This window comes from Manis pentadactyla, chromosome 6 (genome assembly GCF_030020395.1).
Source record: "Manis pentadactyla isolate mManPen7 chromosome 6, mManPen7.hap1, whole genome shotgun sequence".
NCBI classification, from domain to species: Eukaryota; Metazoa; Chordata; class Mammalia; order Pholidota; family Manidae; genus Manis; species Manis pentadactyla.
The window spans coordinates 157628960-157652572 of record NC_080024.1 but is presented as its reverse complement, the minus strand read 5'-3'; the positions used below and the strand labels follow the sequence as shown (position 1 = coordinate 157652572).

Sequence of the window (23613 nt, the reverse complement as noted above, 5' to 3'; positions counted from 1 at the left end):
TATGCAGATTAAAATTTGCATCTTTATACACCGACCATAGGAGGGAGGGAAAATCCAGCTCACAACTGGTTTCCTATTTTTTAACCCAAATTTTCCTGCTGCCAGATTAACTGAAGAGTGTTGTACGAGCACCATCACGTTACAGTGACAGCCCCCAAATCCTCAGTGCCAACCCCCTGGCCTGCTCTTGCCCTGATGGCTGAGCTCGACCCCCCTTCCTCACGGTCCAGCAAGGACAGGCCCTGGGGGTAAGGTCCGCAGCTCTCGAAGGCGCTCCTGTTCCATGCGAAGGGCCTGCTGCGCCCAGCTGCACTCTCTAGCCCTGGCCCCTGCTCAGGCACGCCCCCGGGGTGGGCTGGTGGGTTGCAGGGGCTGCTCCCTGCATTTGCAGCCAGGGCCCATGGGGAAGGGGTCTGCAGATCAGCTGTCCTGCTGGCTGACACCATGTGGTCATCAAAGCATACACACTGGCCACACAAAGTCATTGAGACACTGGTCTACTGGCCCCAGAGACCTTTACCAAGGAGAGTGGAAAAACTAGACTGAAAGATAAGACGAAGGCGTAGGAAATGGAGCTGGTGTCTGGAGGAAAACCCCCTGAACCACCAGAGAACCACATGGAGCCACAGTGTCTTCACTTTCCTTGCCCTGAGGCCACCACTTTACTCTGCTGGGGCTCTCTGGGGTGCCTGTTGAAAATAGGGCAGGCAGAACCTCACCTGGGGGATGTGGCTTCTCCACCAGCTGCTGGGAAGTGGGGGTGCACAGGGCCTATTCACAGACAATATGCACGGAGCCTGCCTACAGGTGAGCATGCAGGGGCCTGCAAGCAGGCAAGTGTGTCAGTCTCCCTGGCTCATGACAGTGGTTAAGTAAAGCCGCCAGATGAGCAGCAACATGCCAACTTCCTCCTGAGGCTGCTCCTGGGTGTGCATGTGCCTGAGGGTGTATGTGTGTGCCCCACACACGTACAGAGCTGGTGTTGAAGCATGGGTACACGTCTGAGTGCAGGTGTGTGTGGGGTGAGTATGTGCATGCAGGCCCATGTGGTGTGTCCTCTCCTTTGGTGGTGTGGAGGGTCACTGCCGCACGGCCAGGACGGGAGAGCCAGGTGGGCAGGATGAGGTGACACGGTCCAGCCGAAGCTACCGTCACCCAACCGCAGGCCTCGCCCCCTCACAGCCCCCGAGACGCCAGCAGAACACCCTGGAACTGGAAAGCAGAGCCGGAAACTCTCCCTGGAGCAGAGACCCGGGCCTCCCTGCGGCTGACACCAAACCACGTAGGTCTGGCAAGTGCCCATGGCACAAAATTCACCCCTTTTACCCTGGAAGGGTCTCCAATACACCAAGTTTAAGGACAAAGGAGACCAGCTAAACACAGGCTTTCCGACACTGCTGATGGTGGGACTGGGCTGTCCTCTGAGGGAAGAGACGAAGACCGTGCCCAGCTCCACAAGTCCTCCTGCTCGGTCGTGCTGAGTGGGAGGCACAGCAGCTCAGGGCATCACCTTGCACCCGAAAGGCCTGCTTCTTAGGGGGCAGTTGGGGGGATCCAGAGAGGGCCACGCCATTCATCCAGATGTGAGTCTACCCCACCTCTCGGAAGACTGGAAGGTTCCTGCAAGGTGTACACTGACCAACCCCTCGGCTGTCCACAGAGAGGCCATGAAGGCCCGAGCCACAGACAAGGGTTGGCCCTGGCCTGAGCCCAGCAGGGAACAGGTGACAGCTCCTCCCGGAAGTGGTTGTACCCTGGCGGAGGGCAGGCGTGTCTCCCGAGGCAGCGGCAGGAGAGAGGGGCTGCGGGACTGCCCGAGGCTGATCCTGAGTCCAAGGCCTCGGGAGAAACGCTGGAGGCGCAGCCAGCTGTCCCCAGGGGCAGCCGGTCCCCAAGGCCTGTGCCCGGCAGGGGGCTGAGATTGCGGCCTGTCTCCTGCCACGTCCCAGTACCTGTCCCGGAGTGGCCCGTGCAGAGGAGCTCCAGCCGGCCCCAGGCCTTAGGGCTGTGCACACAAACCCCCACAGCTGCTCGAGCCCCGGGGCTCCCGGAGAAACCGCCACCGAGCAGCCCATGTCGAGGTGCAACTGCAACCTGCACAGGAGGGCGGGTGCTCGGAGCGGCCTGAGGCCGGGCCTCGGGGCCCAGGCGCCAGGGTCCTCGGCGGGGCTGCTGAGAGGCAGCCATGGGGACGACACTGCGGGAGGGCTGACGGAGAGCGTGGCCGCCCGGAAGCCTGTGTGCTCTGTTCTGCGGTACGCGGGAGGCCTGAACGAGGGGCGCATCCTCACATGCCCACAGAGGACGGGCTCCACTGCGAGCAGCTGCTGTGGACGCCTTCTCACTCCTCAGACGTGCCTCCACCGACAGTGGAGCCTCTTCAAAGCCAGTAAGGACCAATCGCCTGTGTTTTGTTTCATTTTAGAGCGGACGCACATCTGGGCACATGGACGAGACCCTACGTCAGAGCCACCGTCCTCGAGGGCACGTGCTCTGCTTTCCCACCTGGCACCTGTTCCCCTGGCCGCCACAGGATGCCCCCAGAGGGTGTGGGACAATGTCTGAAGGCCCCTCTCTTCCCTGCGCTCCGTGGACGTGCCCATTGGGAGGCGCCAGAGGAGCAACGGTCGCCTGTCCCGGCTCCAGCTGCACCCACTCCCGGCTGTCCTGGAGCTGGGCCAGGTTTCTAGGCCAGGACAGGAGTTTGAGAGGCGAGGCGGGCAGATCCGTGGCTGCGCCTGTCATCAGGCCTCAGCCGACTGTTTTCACTCCCTGGGAGAGTCTCATGGACGCCTCGCCTGCACAGCCGGTCAGATGCTCAAGCCCCTGGCTGAAGGAGCCCAGATGGACGTTCCCCTCGGGCCTGGTGAAGCTGACTTCACAGGACTTGTGCTGTGTCTGGAGGCTGGCAAGGTGGCTTGGGTGCACCCGCCTGTCGCCCAGATTGTCCCCTTTTCCCATGAAGCTCCAGGCCCCTGTGCTGGAGGTGCAAAGACTAGGCGACTGGAGCAGAGAGGTTACACACCCCATTGGGTAAAGGCTTAAAGTCCAGGCAAGGTGTGTGCATGCTTTGCTCTGCAGTCCCGCAAAGGGATGGACTCGGGGTGCCACCTGTGAGTCGGATGCCAGGTCCTGACCACGGGACAGTTCTGCCCAGGGCTGCATTTCCATAGGCCCCTTTCCAGAGCGTCACGTCATGTCAAGCTTTCTCTCTGGTCCCTGTTTTGGCAGCCGACTGGAACAGGGGCTGGAAGGCGCCCCCTTGAGCATCTGCTGCATGTTGGGGATGGCTGAGGTCCACCTGAGCCCCCCAGGGCAAGGGAATGGCAGAAGCCCCTTCCTCGGGGCAGCTGGCCACAGAACATTGTGGCGCTCCTTATCATGGACCTGGCCGGGCCGCGGGCTGCCGTGCACTCCACACAACGCGCAGGAGCACTCTGCCCAAGATGGGGACGTGGGTACTGCCCTCCAACACCCCCAAAGAGTCTCTGTGCTCATTTGGAGCGGGGGGGCTGAACTGGCCTGCGGCGCACACGCCCCCCATGCCTGCACCAGCCCCGACCCCTGGGCCCAGCTCTCAGGCAGGCACTGCTCACGCCCACGGATGCCCATTCTGGGCCTCGAGGCCAGTGGGTGCAAGAGACCCACTGACTCGGTGCCAGGAGTGCGGAGGCATCCAGAGAAAAGAAATTACATTAGTTTTGGATCAAAGCATGTTTGCATGGAAACACTACATTTAGCATTTCTAATTAAAAACATGCTGAGAAGCCCTGACTATCTGCTGAGGGGAAAAAATAATCGAGAAATGGAGCACGTAAGTCTTAGAAACCACTGGGGAACGTTAAACACAACTCTGGTGAGAAACACCCTCAGACAATCCCAGGACCCAGAGCAATCCTGAGAGCCGGCGCCCTGCCACCGTGGAGAAACGGCAGATTTCACGACCATCAGTGCCCGTCACACGGCGTGGTAGGCATGGTGCCTGTGGGTGTGCCTAGCTCCCTGCCTGGCCTAGCAGGGTCGCCTCATTCCTGCAGAGCTGGCTGGACACTGGGGTGACCTCCAGAACACTTCGAGAGGCCCCAGCTCTTTGGACACCAGTTCCAGGCCCGCATGACAGACCTGGCGGAGAGGACTTTGTGGGGGTCTGCTGCAGAGGTGAGGGGCCCCAATGGCATGCAGCCACTACCTGCCCAGCCTACACTCAGACCTCCGAACTGCAGGTGTGCAGGACAGGAGGGCACCAGAGGGCAAAAGGCAAAGCTTGTGCCCTGACCTACCCTCCACCAGAAGTCCCCACCCAGGTTGGAGGCGATCATGCTGTGCTCCTGAAACTCCTCCAACAGTACCCGAGGCCCGACAGGGTGGGGCCTGGTCATCCTCAGTGTAAACACATCGCGGTGGGTTGGGGGTGTGCCCGCTTCCTGGGCATATGGGGCTGGGTGGAGGGGAGCCTCCTGGAAGCCACTGGCCCTCAGCATCTGTGGTCAGTGACAGAAGGGGAGGCCCCACAGGGCTGCCCGTGCTGGCACATGGGCAATGCAGGCCGGGCCCCCATGTGCCTACACAATGGGACACCATCTGTGTCCAGCTCCGCCCCGGCCTTGTGCCAAGTGCTGCCAAGGGGTCGGCCACCTGCGCCAGTCAAGGCGCGATTGTGCATCCGCCTCTGCACAGCCGGCCATGCTGGCCATCTGTGCTGACGCAGAGCTCAGCGCTATCCCCAGACAAGAGCCCAGTGTTCTCCTGAAGGGGAAGAGGTGACACTGGTGGCGAGCCAGCCTGTGAGACTGCTGCCCCCACTGGGAGCTCATGACGGGGCACCCGGGGTGCCCCAGCCCAGCCACACAGGGACCGTTACATAACTGCAGTGCAGGATGCCAGCATCCTTCCAGCCTGGAGCCTCACTAAGGACAGAGCAGCCCTTGAAAACATGCAGCGGGAGGGGACTTGGGCAGATGGGCGCAGCACCTACCCTGTTGCCCAGACCCCTCAGTGTCTGGGCACAACGAATGGCCCCCTTGGGTCAGGCTCACGCCGCTTCCCATCTGTGAGGGGCCAGTTTGCACAGAAGCCATGGTGCACAGACTCCACCAGGCGGGGACATGGCACCTGGGTGCCCTCCCCGTGGGTGCGTGGGCACCCAGCGCAGGGCCCTGGGTGGGGCAGGCTGCTACCCCCAGGGGCATTCCACGCTCGGCTCCAACTTGGGCCAAGAAGGTTTGCCACCAAACAGCAGTGATTAGGGAATACTTAGTTCTCTGGGTTTTGTGAGGCCAGGAACATTCTGTCTCCGGAGTCGGAGACCCCTGCTTATGACAGGTCACCGAGCGGGAAAGCCTGAGGCCGTGATGAGAGCAGAGCTGCCCCACAGACCAGCCCCGAGCACCGGCCCCCAGCCGCTCTGGGTGCCGAATTCCACGATCTGAATACAATACTGCTCCTGGCTTTTCACTGTGGAGGCAGCTCTCCAATGCCTGGCCAGGACCCCTGCACATCCGGCCTCCCAGCCCCTGCCACCTGGCCCACCTGGCCCGCCTGGCCGGTGCCTCCACATCAGTCCCTCCATTGCCCAGACCGGCTACCTGGGCCCTGATGACGGAGCCGCGCCTCCTCATGAGATGGGACTGCAGAGGGAATGGACGCCGAGTTTCATGTTTCAGTGGCCTATTAATTATTCACACAAACCGGCCTCCTGTGGGATGGCCTAGCTATTCTGGTAGCTTGGTAAATAGAGCTTAACCCCCTAACCCCTGGGTCAGAGGTCAGCACCTTCTGAGATTGCTCCTGGGCCCCCACAGAGTGGCTGGCACAGGGGCAGGACGCAGTGTGCACAGGGCACCCGAGAAACAGGGCAAGAAACTGAAGAAACCGTGCAGACTCGGAAACCAGGGTGCACAGAGCCCCAGGCAACCCCCACGGTGGGGACGCAGGGCTCCTCCTGGGACGGACACGCCCCCAGTCACAAGAGTCCACGCGGGCCTGCCAATGATGCCTTCCTGGGGCAGGCACGGGGAAAGCTCCCGGTTCCCCGGAACCCACAGGTGGACACCTCAGAACCCACCGATGCCCGTGATCCCATGCTGGGCGCCGCACACGGCCAGGGAGGTGGCCGTAAGCTCGGGGAGGGGGTGGGGCACGGGGGGGAGGGGCCCCGGACACCCGGGGCGCCGAGGAGCTTCGCGCACTGTGGCCATGACACTACCTCCCCATCCCCAGGGTGGGGGCTGCCTGCCTGAGCCCCCGTCTGCAAGCAGATGCTGACCAGCTGGGGCCGAGAGCCCCCAGGAGGGCTTGGCCTCAACGCGGAAGCCAGCGAAACCCACGTCCTTTCTGTGCTGGTCTCAACAGAACAAGGCCAGAGGAGGCCGGCTGTAGCACCCCCACCCACGGAGTGAGAGGCCTCATGGAGGGGCAGCTGTCACCCCACCCAGCCCCAGCTGACGAGGCGAGGGGGGCAGGGGGCACCCAAAGGGGTGGTCACAGCAGCCGCGGTCCTAGCCAGGACCGGCCAGACAAGCCCCTGGGCCACGCAGACCCTGGCCGGTCCAGGGAAGGACCTGCACGGCAGAAGGGGATTGGATGCCTCCTCCCACCGTGGCCGCTGAACGACGCTGGGCAAGCCACATGCGCATCTGTGTCCCTGCATAAAAACGAGGGCCAGCCCCTTCCTAGCCGAGACTTCGGTCCACCTGGAAAACAGGTTTTGCATTTTGCTGTCTCCTGGATGCTGAGCCCAGGGGACTGAGCAGAGCAGCCCCCTCATGGTCAGTGAGGCCCCGAAAGGACCAGCCCTCCCTCCGTGGCACTGGTGGTGGGGGCCCCATTCCTCAGGGGATTGCCGGCTTTGACCTTGTGGACAAACTTCAGGAAATGCACGTCCCAGAACCGGCTGTGCTGGGGGGATGGCATGTCTTCGTCCAGCCAAGTGTGTGGGCTCTGCCCGCACCAGCCACGCCGAGGTCTCAGTGGTGGCGGCTCTGACTTATCCCAGAACCGATACACGGCTCTGCTCTGGCCGCCTGACCCCACGCAGCTACTGGGAAGGGCCGTGCCCGTCGGCTGCTCCACGGCCTGGCCACGGCCGCTGGGGATGCGAGCGGCTCTGAAAGGGGAGGGGAGGCGGGGGCGTGGGCATGGGCCCTGGTGTCAGAGGATCGTCGAAAATAACTGTGGCACAGAATAAAACTTTGTGGTTACTGAGCTTTCTCGGCAACTGAGAGAGTTTTCTATTTTCATTTGCTTCATAACTATGAGCAAATTCTATTTTTATCCCATCTGTGATCCGGTCCCTAAAAGCGAAAACAAGCCCCCAAACACCTCCTTTTTCACTGCCCACCTCAGACATGCAGACAAACTCACCACCTCAGGGGCACCAGAAAGCTCCAACACTCATTTCTCACAGGGGAACGCTGGGGACCCCGGCGCCGCCCGTGGGGCCCTGCTTCCTTCGGCGTTCCCAGGGTGAGGCTGGGGGTGTTCATTCTGTTCAAACCATAACCCGCCTCTCCCATTCTGCCATCACTTAATTTGAAATCACTTTCTAAAGAGACATTTTAGGGGCATTTTAACTGCTGTCTCAGGTTTCATCATTCCCCCAGAACATCTCTGCTCCCCACTGGGCACACTACGATGCACAGCATCCCGTGCCGTGACGCGGAGGCCCCGCACGGCCACCACGGCTCCTGGCTGCGTGCGTGGAAGCAGACACACCTGCACCAGGGCACTGCCTGCCCAGGCTGTGCGTCTCCACCATAAAGGTGTTAATGGTGGCACGTGGTGCTCTCCCCCACAGGTGCTCCTCGCTGATATAATTGACAAGAAATGGGGCATTCAGCCATGATTTCTGCTGCTTTATTTCTGCCCCCTGTTCTTTAACAGCTGCGTTTCCTCCTGTTGTAGTGTCTTTTCCACTCAACAACAATGCTCTTCATTCAGTGAAAACCATGGTCAAGGTGGGAGTTAAATGCCTGTGGCTACAGAGCACGGCTGATGCAGGCATTCATTAAGGTGGCAACTTAAAATGTCAGGCTGGCCGCTGTGCACTGACGAGGCTCCTGCCTACTCGAGTCAAACAGCTGACCACGCAGGTATCAATTGGTGCCAAGCGCTCAGCCACAAACACCCCCCTAACACCGTCTATGAGCCGAGGCTCAAGGGCTGCAGCCCCCGGCTCCTCCCCGAAAGCTCAGATTGCTGATTGCCACGTTGGCAGACGGCCTTTGTCTCTGCGGCTCTTGCCCTGGAGAGCTTTTTATTTATCTAAATGGAATAAAATAAAAACACGGGCGCCCTGCTCAGCACCCCTTCAGGCCTCCATCATTCCCTAAATGACAGGGTTGGGGCTCCCAGTGTCGCTGTGTGTGCCCAGACCGGGGAGAAGCAATCTTTGTTAACACTGCTTGGCCTTGAGCTCAGGGGCAGGCGAGCAATTCCTCCCCAGCAGGTCACATCAAAGGGGCCTGGGCGGACTTAGAGACCCGATCGGGGGCTGACACTCACACACAGCCAGTCTGGGGTTCCCTCATTGCCCGTGGGGGGCAGGAGCAAGCTTGGCAGATGCTTCCTCTCCTGGTCAGGGTTCCCCGGCCACCAGCAGGTGAACGCACTGTCTGAAGCCTGGCAACCCGTACTTCCCCCCAAGTGTTGTGAGGCAGCAGCCCCCAGCGTCCCCAGTGGGCTAGAAGGCCCCTCTTGGTCCTTGGGCAGGAGATACCAGCTCCCTCAGCCCCACAGTGGGTGCCATGCCAGGGTGCATGGGACCAGGCTGCAGGGTCTCAGCAGGAGCTCTGGGCTCAGGCAGGTGGTGGGCCAGAGCACCTGCACTTCTGACAGGTTCCCAGGTGAGGCTGGTGCTGCAGATCAGGGGACCAGACCTTGAGAACCACTGCTCAAAAGGCCCAGGCTCAGGCCCTTAAAACCAACATGGAAGCCAACACAGCCCTGTGCAACTGGCATCTGAGTGAACCTTGAATACCAGCCAAGGGGACCTGTGCTGAGCCCACCACTGATTGGCCAAGACCAGTCCCAGGAGCAGAGGGCAGAAGAGGACCCTTGGAAGGATCCCAGCCGGTAACAGCTCAGAAAGCAGCCCCAGGAAGCTGGTTCAAGGCTTGTGAGCTGCTGGGATGGGGGCAGCGCTGAGTGAAGGTGGGCAGAGGGGCAGGGGGTGCCGCAGGCCTGCAGCCAGGCCGGCCTGGCTGGACCCTGAGCGCTGGGCCGGGGTGCCTGCAGCTCACCATCCCAGCGTATCCCTCGGTTTCGCTTCTGTGCACAGCCCGAGCCCTGAACGGGCAGTCTCGTGCTCCATCCCTGGAGCTGGGGCACTGCAAGTGGGCGGCTGTGGGCCTGCAGGCGTGCGGCAGAGGACCACGGTTCAGGGATGGCGGGCCTGCCTCGGTGGCTCCAGCTGGACATTCCTCCAGGCTGAAGTTTCTGGAGGGTGAGCATTGTGACTGGACGTAAGGCTTGTCCCTTTTCTGAGAAAACTTATTTCTACAGATCTGCCTCAGAAAAGGTCCCCCAAAATAAAACTTTTATTTCAAGGTTCCATTTATCTTCTTTTATATGTTCTGCTCCAGGACCCCTTACAAATTATGACACCAGGGCCACGTCTTCCCAGGGGAACAGAAAACAGCCCCCCGCCCACCTGCCCACCGCCGCCCCAGGAAGTGAGACGGAGCCCTGAGGGGCCAAGCAGTCTGCTTGACCTTTCCTTTCCCTCTTTCCTCTCTTTTCTGAATCAAATACAGCTGCTCAGGAAGATAAGGGACAAATGGTCAGAGTCCACAGACAGAGCGACAAGGCCACCTACAGAGGCTGCTCCAGCCGACGGCTACGGCCGGTGCGGGACACCCCACAGTGTCGCGGGAGCTGAGGCAGGCCTGCCCAGCTGCCCCCAGGGCCTGTGTGCTGGACGCCTGCTCCCCCAGGGCGGTTTCACCGAGAGAGGCTCCGACTTTACACCAGGTTCAACGATGACGGCAGAGCTGAGATGCAGAAATAAGAGTGACACGCTATCCCGGTTCCAGCTACTACACATATCATGGAGAAAGCCAGGACGTTTATGTAACTATAGGTGTACAAGATATTTAGCTAAGCTGGTTGGGAGACGACAACTTTAAAGAGAGAGAAGAAAACACGGTGACATTCCTGCGAGGTGGCCCTGGGCCTGCCTCGGTGAGCAGCGGCCTATGGGGCGCACCCTGCGCCGGAGCCGACCCCGTACCTGCACGCTGGGGTGTCCTCCGGCTGACGCCTTCACAGCCCCGCGGCTTCCCTCTGTCTCGTAGTGGGCTCTGTGGTGGGACTTGGGCTGCACTTCGATCCTCAGCTCGTAGGGTCCCGAGTGCGACGGCAGCTGCCAGTCGAGGGCCGGCAGCGAGGGGCTGAAACGGCACGGCACAGCATTGAGCATTCTTGGGGGGCCTCACACGCCGGAGCTCCCCCTCACTGTGCGGGCGTGATGGGATGCCCGTCCTTCGCTGTCCCTCGTTCAAGGTTCCCATCACTAAGGGTATGTCCTGGCATTAAGCCTTGTGAGGCTGACGGCTATTTGCTGAGGCCCGTGGCCAGAGGCCAGTCAGGTTCTCACCCTAACACTCGGTTAGGATGGAAATGTTTTCTACGCACGACCTTAAAATATTTTCCTTCCTGCATGATGGGCCTCCCTAAATTATTTACCTCCCTAATAAAGCAGGTTCCAGAACTAATAGAACTTCTTAGAAGCAAAGAGGTAAGATAAGCTCCCTGCCCTGCTAAATAGTCCTGCAGCAGAGCCTGACCAGCTGAAACACAGCTGGCCCCTTGGAAACAGTGGAATGGACATGTCTGCAGACCCCCACCCCTTAACCCCAGGATCCATGTATGGAAACGTGTTTGCAGACACCTCACCCCTCAATCCCAAGATCCATGCAAGGCCAGGAAAAGAACCTGCCTACCGAGGGCGGGCGGAGAGCTCTGGTCAAATTAAGGAAGAGCACGGGGGACAGCCTACTGTTCCAGTGCTGGCTGGGGAAGGGAGCTGTGTGCCAGCTGCCAGGGCCTGTCCTCGGCGCACAATGGGCGGCACCTTCCTCCCACCGCTGGGGCACGTGTTAATAGCCTACGTCAGACAGGGAATCACGACTGGGCCATGGGGAGGCCAGGCCTCCGAGCCTCCAAAGGCCTTGCTCTCCCCACAGAACACGCTACAGGGTCTTGCCCTCTCAAAGACAAAGGCTCAGCATAGAAAGCCCCAGCCGCACGTGCCCGCCAACATGTCCCCGCAGGAGCTGGCCCGGGCCACCCGGGTGGCCTTTCTGCAGTGGAGCCCGTGTCAGGCACCCATTCTGGCACCTGGGCAGGGGCACCATCTGCTGCACAGTGTGCCTCCATGTCAACACCGTGCAGGCTGGGCCAGCTGTGCTTCTGGCTGGGCGAGACCTCAGAGAAGCTCAAACCGACACTGACCACGAGTGGGATAAACACGCGTGAGGCTCTGCACCTGCCCCAGAACAAGAGGAAGGCAGAAGGCACGTGGCTGGGCCGGGGGCTGGCGCAGCGATGCTGCGTTCACAGCAGTTGGAGAGCTTCCGGACCGAGAGGCGCCGTGACGCCAAGGTTTTTCCTAGACGAGGTGATCAGCCTCAGTTTCTGGGAACACGGTCAGGCGAGGGCACAAGGGGGAAAAGCGGCCCCTGGGGAAGGGGCACAAGGACCGGGACAGATCCTCCAGGCAAGGCAAGTCCGTTTCACAGGGATGGCAGCAGGAAGCCGTGCTCCGGCGAGCGCCACCACCACCCGGCCGGCAGAGCACACCTCCGCTCAGGATACCCGATACGCTGTTCTTATTTTGTGTTTTCCTTACACACACTGCTGACCTATGTAAAGACTCCCTTGTTATAGATAGAAAAGGAAACAAACACCGAAAGAAGGGCCAGGTCTTCTGACTCCCAGGAATCAGAACAAGGGGAGAGAGACCGGAGAGGAGCAGGGACCAAGGGGCAGGCGGGCGCGGGCTGCACTCGGAGCCCAGGACGCTTTGCTGGTGACGATCTGCTCTCGGGTCACCGGCAGAGAGGGCCGCACGGTGTGTGGGGTTTGAAGTTAGAAGAGTTCACAGAATACTGCCGAGATGGGCGATTAAGATCAGTGCTTTGGGTCGGAGGTTTTCAGCATGAATTTGGCAGCTCCACAAAACATGCTAACTCGTCTCTGATTCAGAGAAAAGACTCAAGTCCCGGAAAAGCGCAGAGTGGGCGGCCGCAGGGAGGGAGATGCTCTGCGGTGGGGCGAGCCCCCCGTGGCCTCGCACAGCTGCTGGGCTTTGCCTGCTGAATGTAATAGGTGATTTCAAACTCCACGCTCACCTTCAACTTAATTCATTTTTTTAAAAAGTCACACTCAGTGCAAACAAGAAAACTGGTGTTAAGAGCCCTATCTGGGGTCCACTTGATTTGTATAAACAGACCCTATATGAAATTACTGTCACACACACACCCGTATATACTGAGAAATCAGTTCCATAAATGGGTGTATATCTGTGTATTTTTATTAATAAGGGATATAGTTAACAATATAAAATATCTAAATGATGCCTGGGCTTTTTTAAATTAAACATCACGTTTTGAGCATTTTAACTTCAAAAATGATTTGGCCACAGCACTCATCTCAGTACTGACTAGTTCTCCATGGCTGGACTTCTGGGTCACTCAGGGCTACTGTCAGCGTTAGGGGGTGAGCTCCCAGGCGTGTGCACAGGCGCCTTCCTGCCATTTCCTCAGCAGGCCTGGCACAGGAGCTCCTGACACACCTCCAGACACCGCCAGGGGGGCTGGGGGGCTGCCGTGCACGTGCTGCTGAGCCCATGAGCATGCACCACTGTGGTTAGTCTTGGTTGGTAGCACACACCGAAGGGGCCTCTGAGGTTGGTCCTCACGCAACGCTCTGACCCCAAGTGCGAGGCAACCCACTGTGCATTAACAGTAAAATGGGACATACTTCTAAACCACCAGGGTGCCCCCGGGGCCTCCACAGGCCCGGATTTCTTACCAAAGACATTTTACCAAGGACAGCAGGGGTCCCAGGCCCACACCCACCCATCAGAGAGCCTGCTCCTTCAGGCTGCAAAGGCCACTCCGGAGTGGTGGCCACTGTCCTTGACACCTTCAGCCACGGCAAACAGCGCTCACTGCCACTGGCCCGTCTGGTTCGCTCGTTTGTGAAGTCCCATCTAATGACCTCAACCAACAGTGGGACACGGGCCTGGGAAACACTGTGTGAAGGGCAAATTCATCAAACACAAAACAGGATGATGCTCATGCAGAGGACACGGACGTGACTCGTCTACGCCGCAGAGCCGGCACCTCCACTTGAACCTGCCAAGCCGGCAGGCTGCGTGCTCTGTCCCCGGAGACCGCAGGCGGCGTCCATGGCCCGGCCTGGCGCAGGGGACCTGGGAGGTCTGCGCCGTGAAGGCCAGCCCCTGGCTGTCGCTGAGGTGGCTGTTCCAGGCAGGAGCCTGCGCAGCTCCCAGACTACCTCCTTCTCCTGAATTCTTAGGGGGCCGTCCGCTTGTACGGGGATGACGACGACACCAGGCTTCTCCGTCCGGCGTTACCTGGGGTGAGGTGAGCTCACCTTCCCCGGAGCTGCACACGCTGGCGTCAGGGCCCAGGTGGCCGGCGGCTGTTACGAGACTGGTGTCGGGCACACGGGCTGAAGGGGATGCGGATTTCTCGGCAACTTCCTGTGACTCTCGAACTTTCGCAAAATAAAAAGTCTTTCAATTGCCTGTCGTTGTGCCTGCTTCCTAGGAACTGAGCCTGCTGGTACCACGACCCCAGGAAGCCTGGGGCCGTTGCCACATGTGGGCCCCGGGGCTCTGTGCTCTGCTTCCACCACTCTGTGGCGCTGTCACTGCCACCCCCGGTGTAGGGACACTGCTCCCGCTGGCGAGGTGGGGCGGGTGACACTCGACATCGAGCCCCCCACAGCACGCTGCGGGTAGGACCGTCCGGGGTCACAGGCGACAGGCCCCCACCCTGCCGAATGCCGGGGACACAGCTGAGCCTGCCGGGCACGCTGGGGACGCCTCGTGTGGCATCAGGAAGCAAGTTTCCCTGCTGTGCAGGGCAAGGCCTCCCAGTGGAAAAAGACGCCCCCGCAGCCCCGATCTGAATCACCCTGCTCTCGGGGCCGTGGCGACCGTCATTTCCCGTGAGAAAAGCCTTTCGTTTTTCACCAAACCTTTGTGTCTCCTCCACACAGGAAAAGCGTGAAGCATTTTTTAAATGCTCAGTGCACACCTACACACCGGCCCGAAGTCTGGGAGTAACGCGGCTCCTCCGCGCCGACCGCCAAGGGCCCCACGTGGCACCGGGATGCTGGCGGGCGACAGGGGCGCTCCATCCGTCCGGCTGCCTGCCTCCCCGTAGCTACGAGCCCACCTGGGAAGGCCCAGTCTTTCTAAAGCGTGAGGGTCTCAGAATAGCCCAGTCACACAGAGGTGCCCACGACAGTGTCAGTCACAGCTGTCCCCTGCCTTACAGGAGGCCCATCGCCGCCGGCCAAGCGCTGACCCGGGGCAGGCCTCAGCATGGCCCTGGCGGCATCCCCGAGGGCAAGGCCGAGCCTGCGTGGCCGCCACACTCGTCTGCAACTGGCGCTGGGAGCCCACGACCAGGCAGCCTAGGCGGCCACAGCACAAGGTGCCAAGGCTCGGCTGGACACTCACCCCCAACTCAAAACCAAGGTCATCGTCATGACAACGACCCGCCAACAGCAGGGCTCTGCAGTCGAAAGCCTCCGGTAAGCGTGGCTCCTGGAGTCAGGCCCTGCCCCAGGCCTAAAGGGGCACCCAGGCTCAGGCTGGGCCGGCCTTACCACCCCGTCCCCAATTTAAACTGTGCGTTGCTTTTAAGCCCTTTCATCAGTGACCACTGATGGCACAGAGGGAGACATCGGATGCCTGCACGGGCGCACTGCACCTGGCCAGGATCATGATACGTCCCCAGACAGCCCTAGTTCGAGGAAGAAACGGCACAGGGTTGGAAGAGCATGCCATGTGCCACCGTGGAGGCAACCAGCAGCAGCCGGCCCCGGCCGGGGGACACCGACCGGCCAGGGAGTTATCCGCCAGCAGCGAGGAGCCTGCTCCCAGCCCTGAAGATGCGATGGGCCAGGGAGACCCTTGGGGACACGGAGCAAGTACTTAAATTGCTCGTTTGCATCTAATATGAAATCTGATGGCATCATAGTTCTAAGAATGAGGCCCTGCCTTTGAAGGACACACTGAATGTTTGCAGATAAGGGGTGTCCGGGCCGTGCTGAGCGACGGAGCTGGGCCGGGCGATCGGTGAGCCTCGTCCGTCTCAAGTCCGGGAAGGGCCCAGGCACCCACCGGGCTGGCCTCTATCCCGTCTGGGTTTAAAGCTCCGTGTAAGAGGGCAGAAGACCAGAAGCCTTCACGGGTGAGACCAGAAGGCGTGTGCGAGGCGGCCCCCGTGGCTCCAGGCCCAGGACTGTCCGCGGTCTGTGCTTCCTTTTCACTCCACAGTGGAGGTTAGTCCTTGTACAACCAAAAAGTAGTACACATGTTCACGTTTCAATTTCTCCTGCTCCTCAATGGGAGGCACCCAATCTGGCGAGTCTCCCTGAGCCACGCGTGCTGCAGCCCCGGAGCCTCTTCCTCAGAAAGGCTGCGTCCACAGAACATCGGAAAACTGGTTTCCACCGCACGCCCCCAGCACCAGTCAGCCAGTTACAAACCCTCAGAGTAACCCCCTTGGGTGTGAAGTTCTCCCTCGAGGTAGAAGCACAGAGGCGCAGCGGTTCTGTTTAAACAGTGTGAGTAAAAGCCCTTCAGTGCTGAACCGAGACGCACCCATCACTTGGAGGAAGACCGAGGAGGCTTTTGTGAGGCGCCTGCATTTAAGAGCAAAGGCTGCAGACTCCGGACTGGGCAGGACTCAGGTCCCTCCGAAGGACAGACCAGCAAGGCAAGTCTAAGGGAAATCCTACTATCGGCATTTTAACACAACCCATTTTCTCAGGGTTTTGAGCCAAAGGCCTCCTGCTTGTTTGGCCGCCTCGGTTTTCCCCGGTGATCTTAGGAAAGGCTAGCAGGGCAGTTCTTGGCCACGTAAGCAGGGCCTCAGGGCCCCGCAAAGCTCCCGCGGGCAGAGGCTGAGCCCGGGACCACACAGTTCGCCCTTCGGGGACCACCCACATGCAGCCGGGCCCTCTGACCTGCGCCCCAGGCTGAGAAGGTCCTTCCCACACAGAAGAGGCCAACCTTCTGCAGGGTGGCCCAGGGTGCCCCGGGGGCAGGAGGCCCAGTCGTGACAAGCTGGGTTTCTTTGCCAACAGCCCACAGGGGTCAAAGGGCCTGGGGCATCCCCTCCCATCTGCATGTCACCTCTGCCATCACTTGTGGGGTTCACTCCCCAAGGCTGGGGCCACCCTCCCACCTCCCCACGGGGCGAGGCTGTCACCTGCAACCCCACCGGCCTTTCATTTCTGAGAAGAATCTGGGACAGGAGTTGGGGGACCTCAGCAAAGTGGGGAGACCACAGCAGGAGCGGGGGGACCTCGGACAGGAGCTCTCACCCGGGCGGGTGGGGAAGCCTCAGAGTCCAGCCTGCTGGCCCTGCCCAGGCTGAGAGGGACTTAGGGACAGGTGCCAGCCACAGGGAGGACAGCGCCCCGACGAGGCCCCCTAGCCTCGTGCAAGCAGAGAAGTTGCTTTTGTGCAGGGCGGGGGAGATGAGGGAGAGTTGGCAGTAAAGCGCAACGAGGCAGGTGGGGCCATGCCCCCCCCACCCCCACCCCCCCACCCCCACCCACCGCCCGGGCTCAAGGAGGAGGGGCCTGTGGCTGGCGGTCCCCACCCCCAGCCTCGGGCTCTGGAGAACAACCCCCTCCAGGCCCTGTCCGCAGAGGGCGTCACCTCGCAACTGGTCTCTGCCTGGTGCATGGGGCACGGGGGGCCGAGGGAGGGCCGCCGGGGGCTCTGCCGGAATTCCGCTCAGTCACAAAGCTGGAACCTTGGACTCAGAACACCAAGGCCACCATGGAGGGCTTTTTCTAATGGCAGATTCAGTAATTTCATGAGAACTTGCTCCTTTCGGCAGGTTCACCGGCCGGGCTGTGGGGCCTCCATGGAGACAGAGACTCTCCCTGCGCTCATTCCTACTCTGCAGCCCCTCCCGAAAAGCCAGTGTCTGTCCGGCCTCCACGGCCCCTGTTCCATGGCCCAGGCTCAGGCCCTGCCCTCGAGGCCTGCGACCCCACAGTTCCTGCCCATCAGACAAGTGGAGGACAGGGTGGGCCTGGCCCCCACGACCCCGGGCAGCCCCGGGCCTGGGCCCTGCCTGGAGTGCCGACTCCCTGGGGTTCTCCTCCATGGCCTCCACCAGCGCGTACATGGAGCCTCATCCCGTCCTCTGCCCTCAGGAAAAGTGAGCCCTACGCAAAAGGGGGCCGGGGTTGAGGGCTCAGCGAGATGGGGGGGGAGGGCTCTTGTCCAGAAATCAGACTCACATGGAGAAAAACCCCTCTGGGGCTCCTGCTGCTGGCCGGAGGGTGAGCCTGTGCCTGTTGGGACCCCTCCGCCCCTCAGGGCCAGGCTGTTTCAAGGGCTTCCCAGGAGGTGGGGGGAGGCCCGGTGGGAAGCCCGCCTCCCACTGCCCCGCCCATCTGTGGCACTGAGCTGGCTCCGTGGGCCCCAGGCCCTCTCATCACTGCCCGCGGGCTGGCCGGTCACCACACAGATGAAGCTGAAGAATGAGGATGTGCAGGTCATGCCCGCAGGTTCGCTTAGAAAAACCAAGCATCTTGGAATCACCAAGCTAAGGCAGGTCCACCGGGGCCCCAACGAGCCGCCCAGGGAGGCCAGGCCGGTTGGCAGGCAGGTCCTGAGGGCCACTCCGCCCTCTCAGGGCCAGCACGGGGCTGCGGGGAGCACCCGGAACTCCCCGGGCAGTGGCTTGGGATGTGACCAACACAGCCGTTGTCTGCGGGGAGGTGTCCAAATGAGGCAGGCCTGGGGCTAAGCCCCCATCCTCAGCTACAGGTGTGGCCCAGGCCGCAGGGAGCACCCCCACACTTCTGCCAGAGCCTCACCACTTCTCTCCGAAACACCAGTCTGCGATGAGACAACCCCTGGTTGCTGTGCACATTGCCTGCCAAGTGAGCCTCGGCCTGACCCACCTGGCCTGAAGCCCGGAGCCCTCCGGCGATCCCACGCCGTCAAGGACAGGCCCCGAGGCTTGACCGCACTGTCCTCCTGCCTGGGGTGAATCGTCAGCACCTGGAAAGAGCCCACTTGGCCCACAAACAGAACTGGGCTGTCCAAGAACAGCCCTTATCAATACACGCGGCTACCCACAACGGGGCCGCCAATGCTGAACACCGGAAACGCGGAGCGGCCACCGCATCTGAGCTCCAAGCAGGTGTGACTGCTCCCGGTGAGACACAGTCCCTCAATAAAATGAGACCCTGTTCCTCACAGCTAGGGCCTAGCGGGACGCCTGCCTGTGCTGTGAGCAGAGTCTGCAGGGGGCCTGGGGGCTGGGACACCCTGAACCCCGAGCCCTCATGGCGCTGAGCCAAGTGCAGCCGTTGTGCGGCCTCAGGGCCCCCTCCTCCCGGGACCCCGCGGGGACACTCAGAGCACAGACCCTCCCGTACGGGACAGGAGATCAAATGCACGTTGCTTTCTTTATGGAAAACCGGCTTAATTTAATACTGTGTGCCAAACCTCAGCTTCCAGAAGACATTTTAGAAGCACTTAAAACAGAGCAAACCTCATCATGACATATAATAATACGTTTTTGCTCAAGAACCCAAGAAACATTGGCAAACAAGTCCCATTAATTTGCATGGAAGGGCTACTCCTAAATGTGGGCAGTTCCCTCCCCTGAAAAAACTTCAATCTCCCGGGAGGACTGTTACCTCACTTCCCACGGCTGGTTCAGCTGCAGGCGCTCTCGGCCCAAGGAACCGGCGGCTCTGCCCCAGGACGACGGCTGAGCAGAAATCAGTTGTTTTGCCTGTGGTCACGGGTGTGTGTCACCACTGGACACTTCCTCCCAACCTCCCAGCTGAGGTGAGAAGCCCGAGTGCAGCCCCGCCACACGCACACAGGTGGGCCCGAGCAGGGCCACGCCTGGGGCCCATTGGTACTGTGGCAGGCGACCCTTTCAGCCTTTGGATTCTTCTATCAGATTAGCCAACATTTCAGATCTCAATGGCTTGACTTAAAATCTGAGTGTGAAGCCACAGATTCAAATTATTTTATCCTGTCCAGGAGCACAGAAGTGCTTGAGTTCCTCTTTCTCCCTTTCATGGTGGGTAACAGACATTCAGAGAATCACATCGGAGAACCTGGCCCAAGCCCTCCCCGCACACCTCGGGAAACAGCACGAGGCCGGAGGCCAGCCCCCAAGCCTCTCCCTCTGCCACACATCCACAGCCTCAGCCGAGGTCAGGCTAATTCGTCAAGTCGGAAGTCAGTGCCCCCAAGTGCCGGCTGTGTGCTCCGAAAGCCAGAACCCACACAGCACACGGTGTAGACACAGGGTCTCGGAGAGCCAGCCAAAGCTCTGCCCCCATGTCCCCGCGCCTCAGCAGCACACAGCGTAGATGCGGCCCCTCCAAGACCTGGTCAAAGCTCCACTCCCTGCCCCACCAGCACACGGACGCCACTATTCTCAATGCCCCAGCCCTGGACACCCAGCCCCTTCACAATTCGCTGACCTGCAGAAGCCTGTAGAAGGGGTTGTGGCCAAGGCCAGTCCCCCAGCCTGTTGGAGACCCATCCCCAGAAGTGCGCTCAGCATCCCAGCAACAGGACCTGTATGTTGATGCCAGGCAGCAGGCATCTCCCTAATGCCTACGGAGGCCTCCGCTGCAGACCTGGGAGCAGGGACCCAGGGAGGGCAGCTCAGGGGCAGCTAATCTCAGGGGAGGGTCCCAGCTTTACCCATTATTTACTGGGGACCTGAACAAGTGGCCCAAGCTTGCTCCTATCCACACAGGGGGCTGGGCGGAGCCCCATCTGCGGCCCCACAGCACCACTGGTCACCTTCACTGGAGCCCATGGTCAGCAAGCTTTCTTTTGGGACCTGCAGATGGCATGCTCTTCCTGCTGGCTCACAAAAAGAAAAGTCACCCATTTGCAACATGCCCGACGCCCCCACAGGCTGGCCCCATGCAATTGCCTGCACACACACCAGCCGAGGGCCAGGGCCGCCCCAGGTGGGATAGCGGGGAGACCCCCAGGGAGGACGCATCCCAGTTCTTACCAGCCCACGGGTTTTTTTCTGCCCAAATCAGGCTAAACTCTGAAATATTCAGATAACTTATAAAATACAATCAGGGTGGGGTGAGCAGTTTATTAGACTTTTGGAACCTAGTACTACCTAGAGACTAAGTTATGGATATTACAAAAATCCTCAATACCACAGCCAAAAATGTAAAAGAAACAATGTCTGAAATACACTAAATTGAACACATGGCTGCCCCTGAACCATGTCAGTAAAACTGCTATCAAGCTATCTTACCTCTTACAACACCTTCTTTTTAAGAACTCAAGTCAAAAGTGCAAAATTTCATGTACAGGACTCATGAGGGTGCTGTCGGCGAGGAAGAAGACTCCCCCTGAGATGCTCCTCCCCCCAAAGCCTGTTCCTGTGCAGCCTCTGTGCCCGTGTGCTGCGGGCTCTCCGAAGGCAAACTTGGACGCACGCCCAGTGCAGGCAGCGCGAGGGCCCTCCCGGAGCCTGGCAGCAAAGTCCACCCGCAAAGAGGTGGCCCTCGGCCTGCGACGGGCGCCCCACATCTGGGCAAGGGACGGAATAAAGCAAGTCACTTAACCAGAGCTCCTGTGGGTCAGCATGCAGCCTCTAAAGCCGCCACCCACCCAGCAGCCCCGGGATGACCCTGCGTGCGCCTGTGACGCCTGCAGTGCAGCAGGCTGGCCTGTGCGGTGGTGCTAACCCTACAAACAGGCCAGGTAGGGGGAGAGCCCTTTCCTTCCCACGGGGCTCATGGCCTGGCTCTCCCCAGAGTACAGTGTTTAAAACTCTGATTTCTCTGGGCCTTTAGCACGTCCCTGCGATTTGTGTGAGTCTCCCAAGCGCTGAGAATGGAGCGTCACTCCACACAGTCCAAGGTGGGCCTGAGCTCTCAGACCACAACGTCCGTCACACTGTGTTGCGAGCTCGCCAGCACAGCCGCTTAGACTTGGGCAGGAACCGAGCACCACCGTGACCCCTGGGGTCTCCCAGGGGGCTCTTCACAGCCCTCAGTGCCGTGCAGATGAAGCAGCCGAGTGGGAAGTGATCCCCCGACACCCAGATCCCTCGGCAAAGACCAGCCCAGCACACCTTTCATTACAAGGTTCTTTTCACTGCAGGACAGAGTTAAGAGCACGCCAGGGAAAGGGGGAAGCTTCACTGTGATAAATTCTCCCTCCGGACCTCAGAGAACACTAAAAACCTAGCACTTCAGCTCCCTGGGGAGACCCTGCTGCCAGCACCAGCATGCACTTCCTCAGCACAGCACAGCAAGTTCCACAGCCACCCTGCGCGCCGCCAACAGCCTGGCCTCCCACCTCCACCGTGGCCTCCGGGGCCCTCGAGGGCAGCTGTCAGAACACATGGAAGCACACTGTAAGGGACCAGGAAACACACTTCATGTGGAACTGACGGTGGGAGAGGCTCGCTTCACACCCACCGAGGGGTGCTTGGTGCCCTTCACTTGCTTCACGTGTCCTCTCAACTCACAGAAGCAAGTGCACCAGTGAGTGAGAGACAGAGCACGGTCATGGGCCACACAGGTGCCACAGACACGCCCCAGCGAGGCAAGGCCAGTGGTACTCCGCGTGCCCAGGTGGCCCGCCAGGACCACGGATGCAGGTGTGGGAGGTACAGGCTGAACCGCGTCCCTCAAACTCATTGCCCCAGACTCAAGAGTGCAACAGTCCGGATCCGGGGTCTCCTCAGGGGCTGAATGAAGTGAGGCTACTGGGCAGGCCCAGACCCGGTGGCCCGCGTCCTTGTAAACAGGGGAAATAAGGTCCCAGAGACAGATGGGAGGTAGGAGGCCGGTGCGGACAGGAGCCAGGCCCGGTGCCAGGTGTGAGGAAGGACTTCCGTTGTTCGGGCCGCAGCTGCGCTGCCATCTCAGCAGCCCTGGAAACTGCCTACGGCGCCATCAAGCCCTCAAAACCCTCCTGCTGCAGCCGCCTTCCCGCCTGCAGGGACATGGACGACTCGTGTCTCCCTCGACGTCAGGAGTTCAGGGACGTCCCACTATGTGCGACTATGACCTGCACGTCCACGGGGCTGCAGGTCATGAATGGTGTATTGTTTGTGTACTGCAGACACATTCTCGTGTATTCACATAAGCTTTATATAAAAATGTGTAAAAGTTATAAAGATAGACATAGGCAGAGACAGTTCTTAAAATGTTTAAATGCCTCTGAATGGATTTTTTAAATTCCCAGTGTCTGACAAACGGGGCTGTACCAGCTTTTTGAACTTTGTAGTATTGAAAGAAGTGAGTAGTTCCCACTCTAAATCTTAAACGGCTCCTATTCTAGGTGCCATGCTAGCAGAAAGGTGGTATTCACCATCCGACTGCTTTAAAAACTAACTCTCATTTTGTTTCTTTGCCACAAACTTCCAAAAAAGGCTTAGCTGGGTTCATTCAGCACTGAGAACTAAATCATCCACTTGCAGCCGAAAGAACTCCATGTGCCTCAGATGTGGGGAGAGGTGGGCTCTGCACAGAGAGAACCCTACCGAGCCCGCGGGTGAAGGTGCCGTCCCATCTTACGGGCACACTGCCGGAGGCCGGGGTTGGGGGGGCTCCTTCCAGTCCTGCCTCCAGAATGAACAAGAAGGGAACAGGAAAACAAGCCCGCACCCCCGAATCCAGAACTACATGCAGAAGCACGCGTGCCTCTTCTTGTGGAGGCGGCTGCAGCCCTGTGTCCACGGAGCCAGCACGGGGCATGGGGAGGCACGTGTGGACGTTTTCACGCCTGATAAAAACCCTGGAACAGAAAGCACTCTGCCAGGGGTCATTAGCGGCCCACTTGCTGGGAAAGCTGTTTAGTTAAAAATAAAACCCCTGCGCTGGGTAAGTGGACCCAACGGAGTGCCAGCACCCTGCACACTTTAAGAAGAAAAACCAACATCCCCAGACGAGGAGCTGGAGCACGCTGAGCTCGCTGTCACCAGACCGCCCGGGCGCGGATGCTCACCCTGGGGAGGAGGTGGCGCTGTTCTCCGGCACCGGCAGGGCCGGCTGGGGGAGCGGGGATTTGCCGCCCTGGGGAGCTGCTGAGCGGAGGCTCCATCTGCACAGATGCAGGGATGGCAATTAGGTGGGGGGAGGCGGTGGGTGAGCAGAAGGCAGAGACGCAAACAGGAGAGGGACTGCTCGGTTTCAGAGAAAAACAAAGAAGCTGAGCGCACATGTTCAAAAACCCAGGTTATGGGCCAACTCGTGTCCCCAGAATGCATAGGCTAAGGCCCTAATTCCCAGCACCCAGAGCAAGACCTGTCTGGAGATGGGGCCTTAAAGACATAATTAATGCGGGGATGACATCTTCAGGATGCC

General features: G+C 60.0%; 1 protein-coding gene across 9 annotated transcripts in view; it reads right to left on the bottom strand.

Annotated features, from left to right (window-relative positions):
- NFATC1 (nuclear factor of activated T cells 1) overlaps positions 1 to 23613 on the bottom strand; it is a 181985-nt gene that overhangs the window by 142509 nt on the left and 15863 nt on the right. For all 9 annotated transcript variants that reach the window (XM_036884312.2, XM_057504309.1, XM_036884313.2 and 6 more), the window contains exon 3: positions 10229 to 10388. In XM_036884312.2, coding sequence (XP_036740207.2) covers positions 10229 to 10388 — 160 coding nt within the window. The remainder of the gene's footprint in view (positions 1 to 10228; positions 10389 to 23613) is intronic.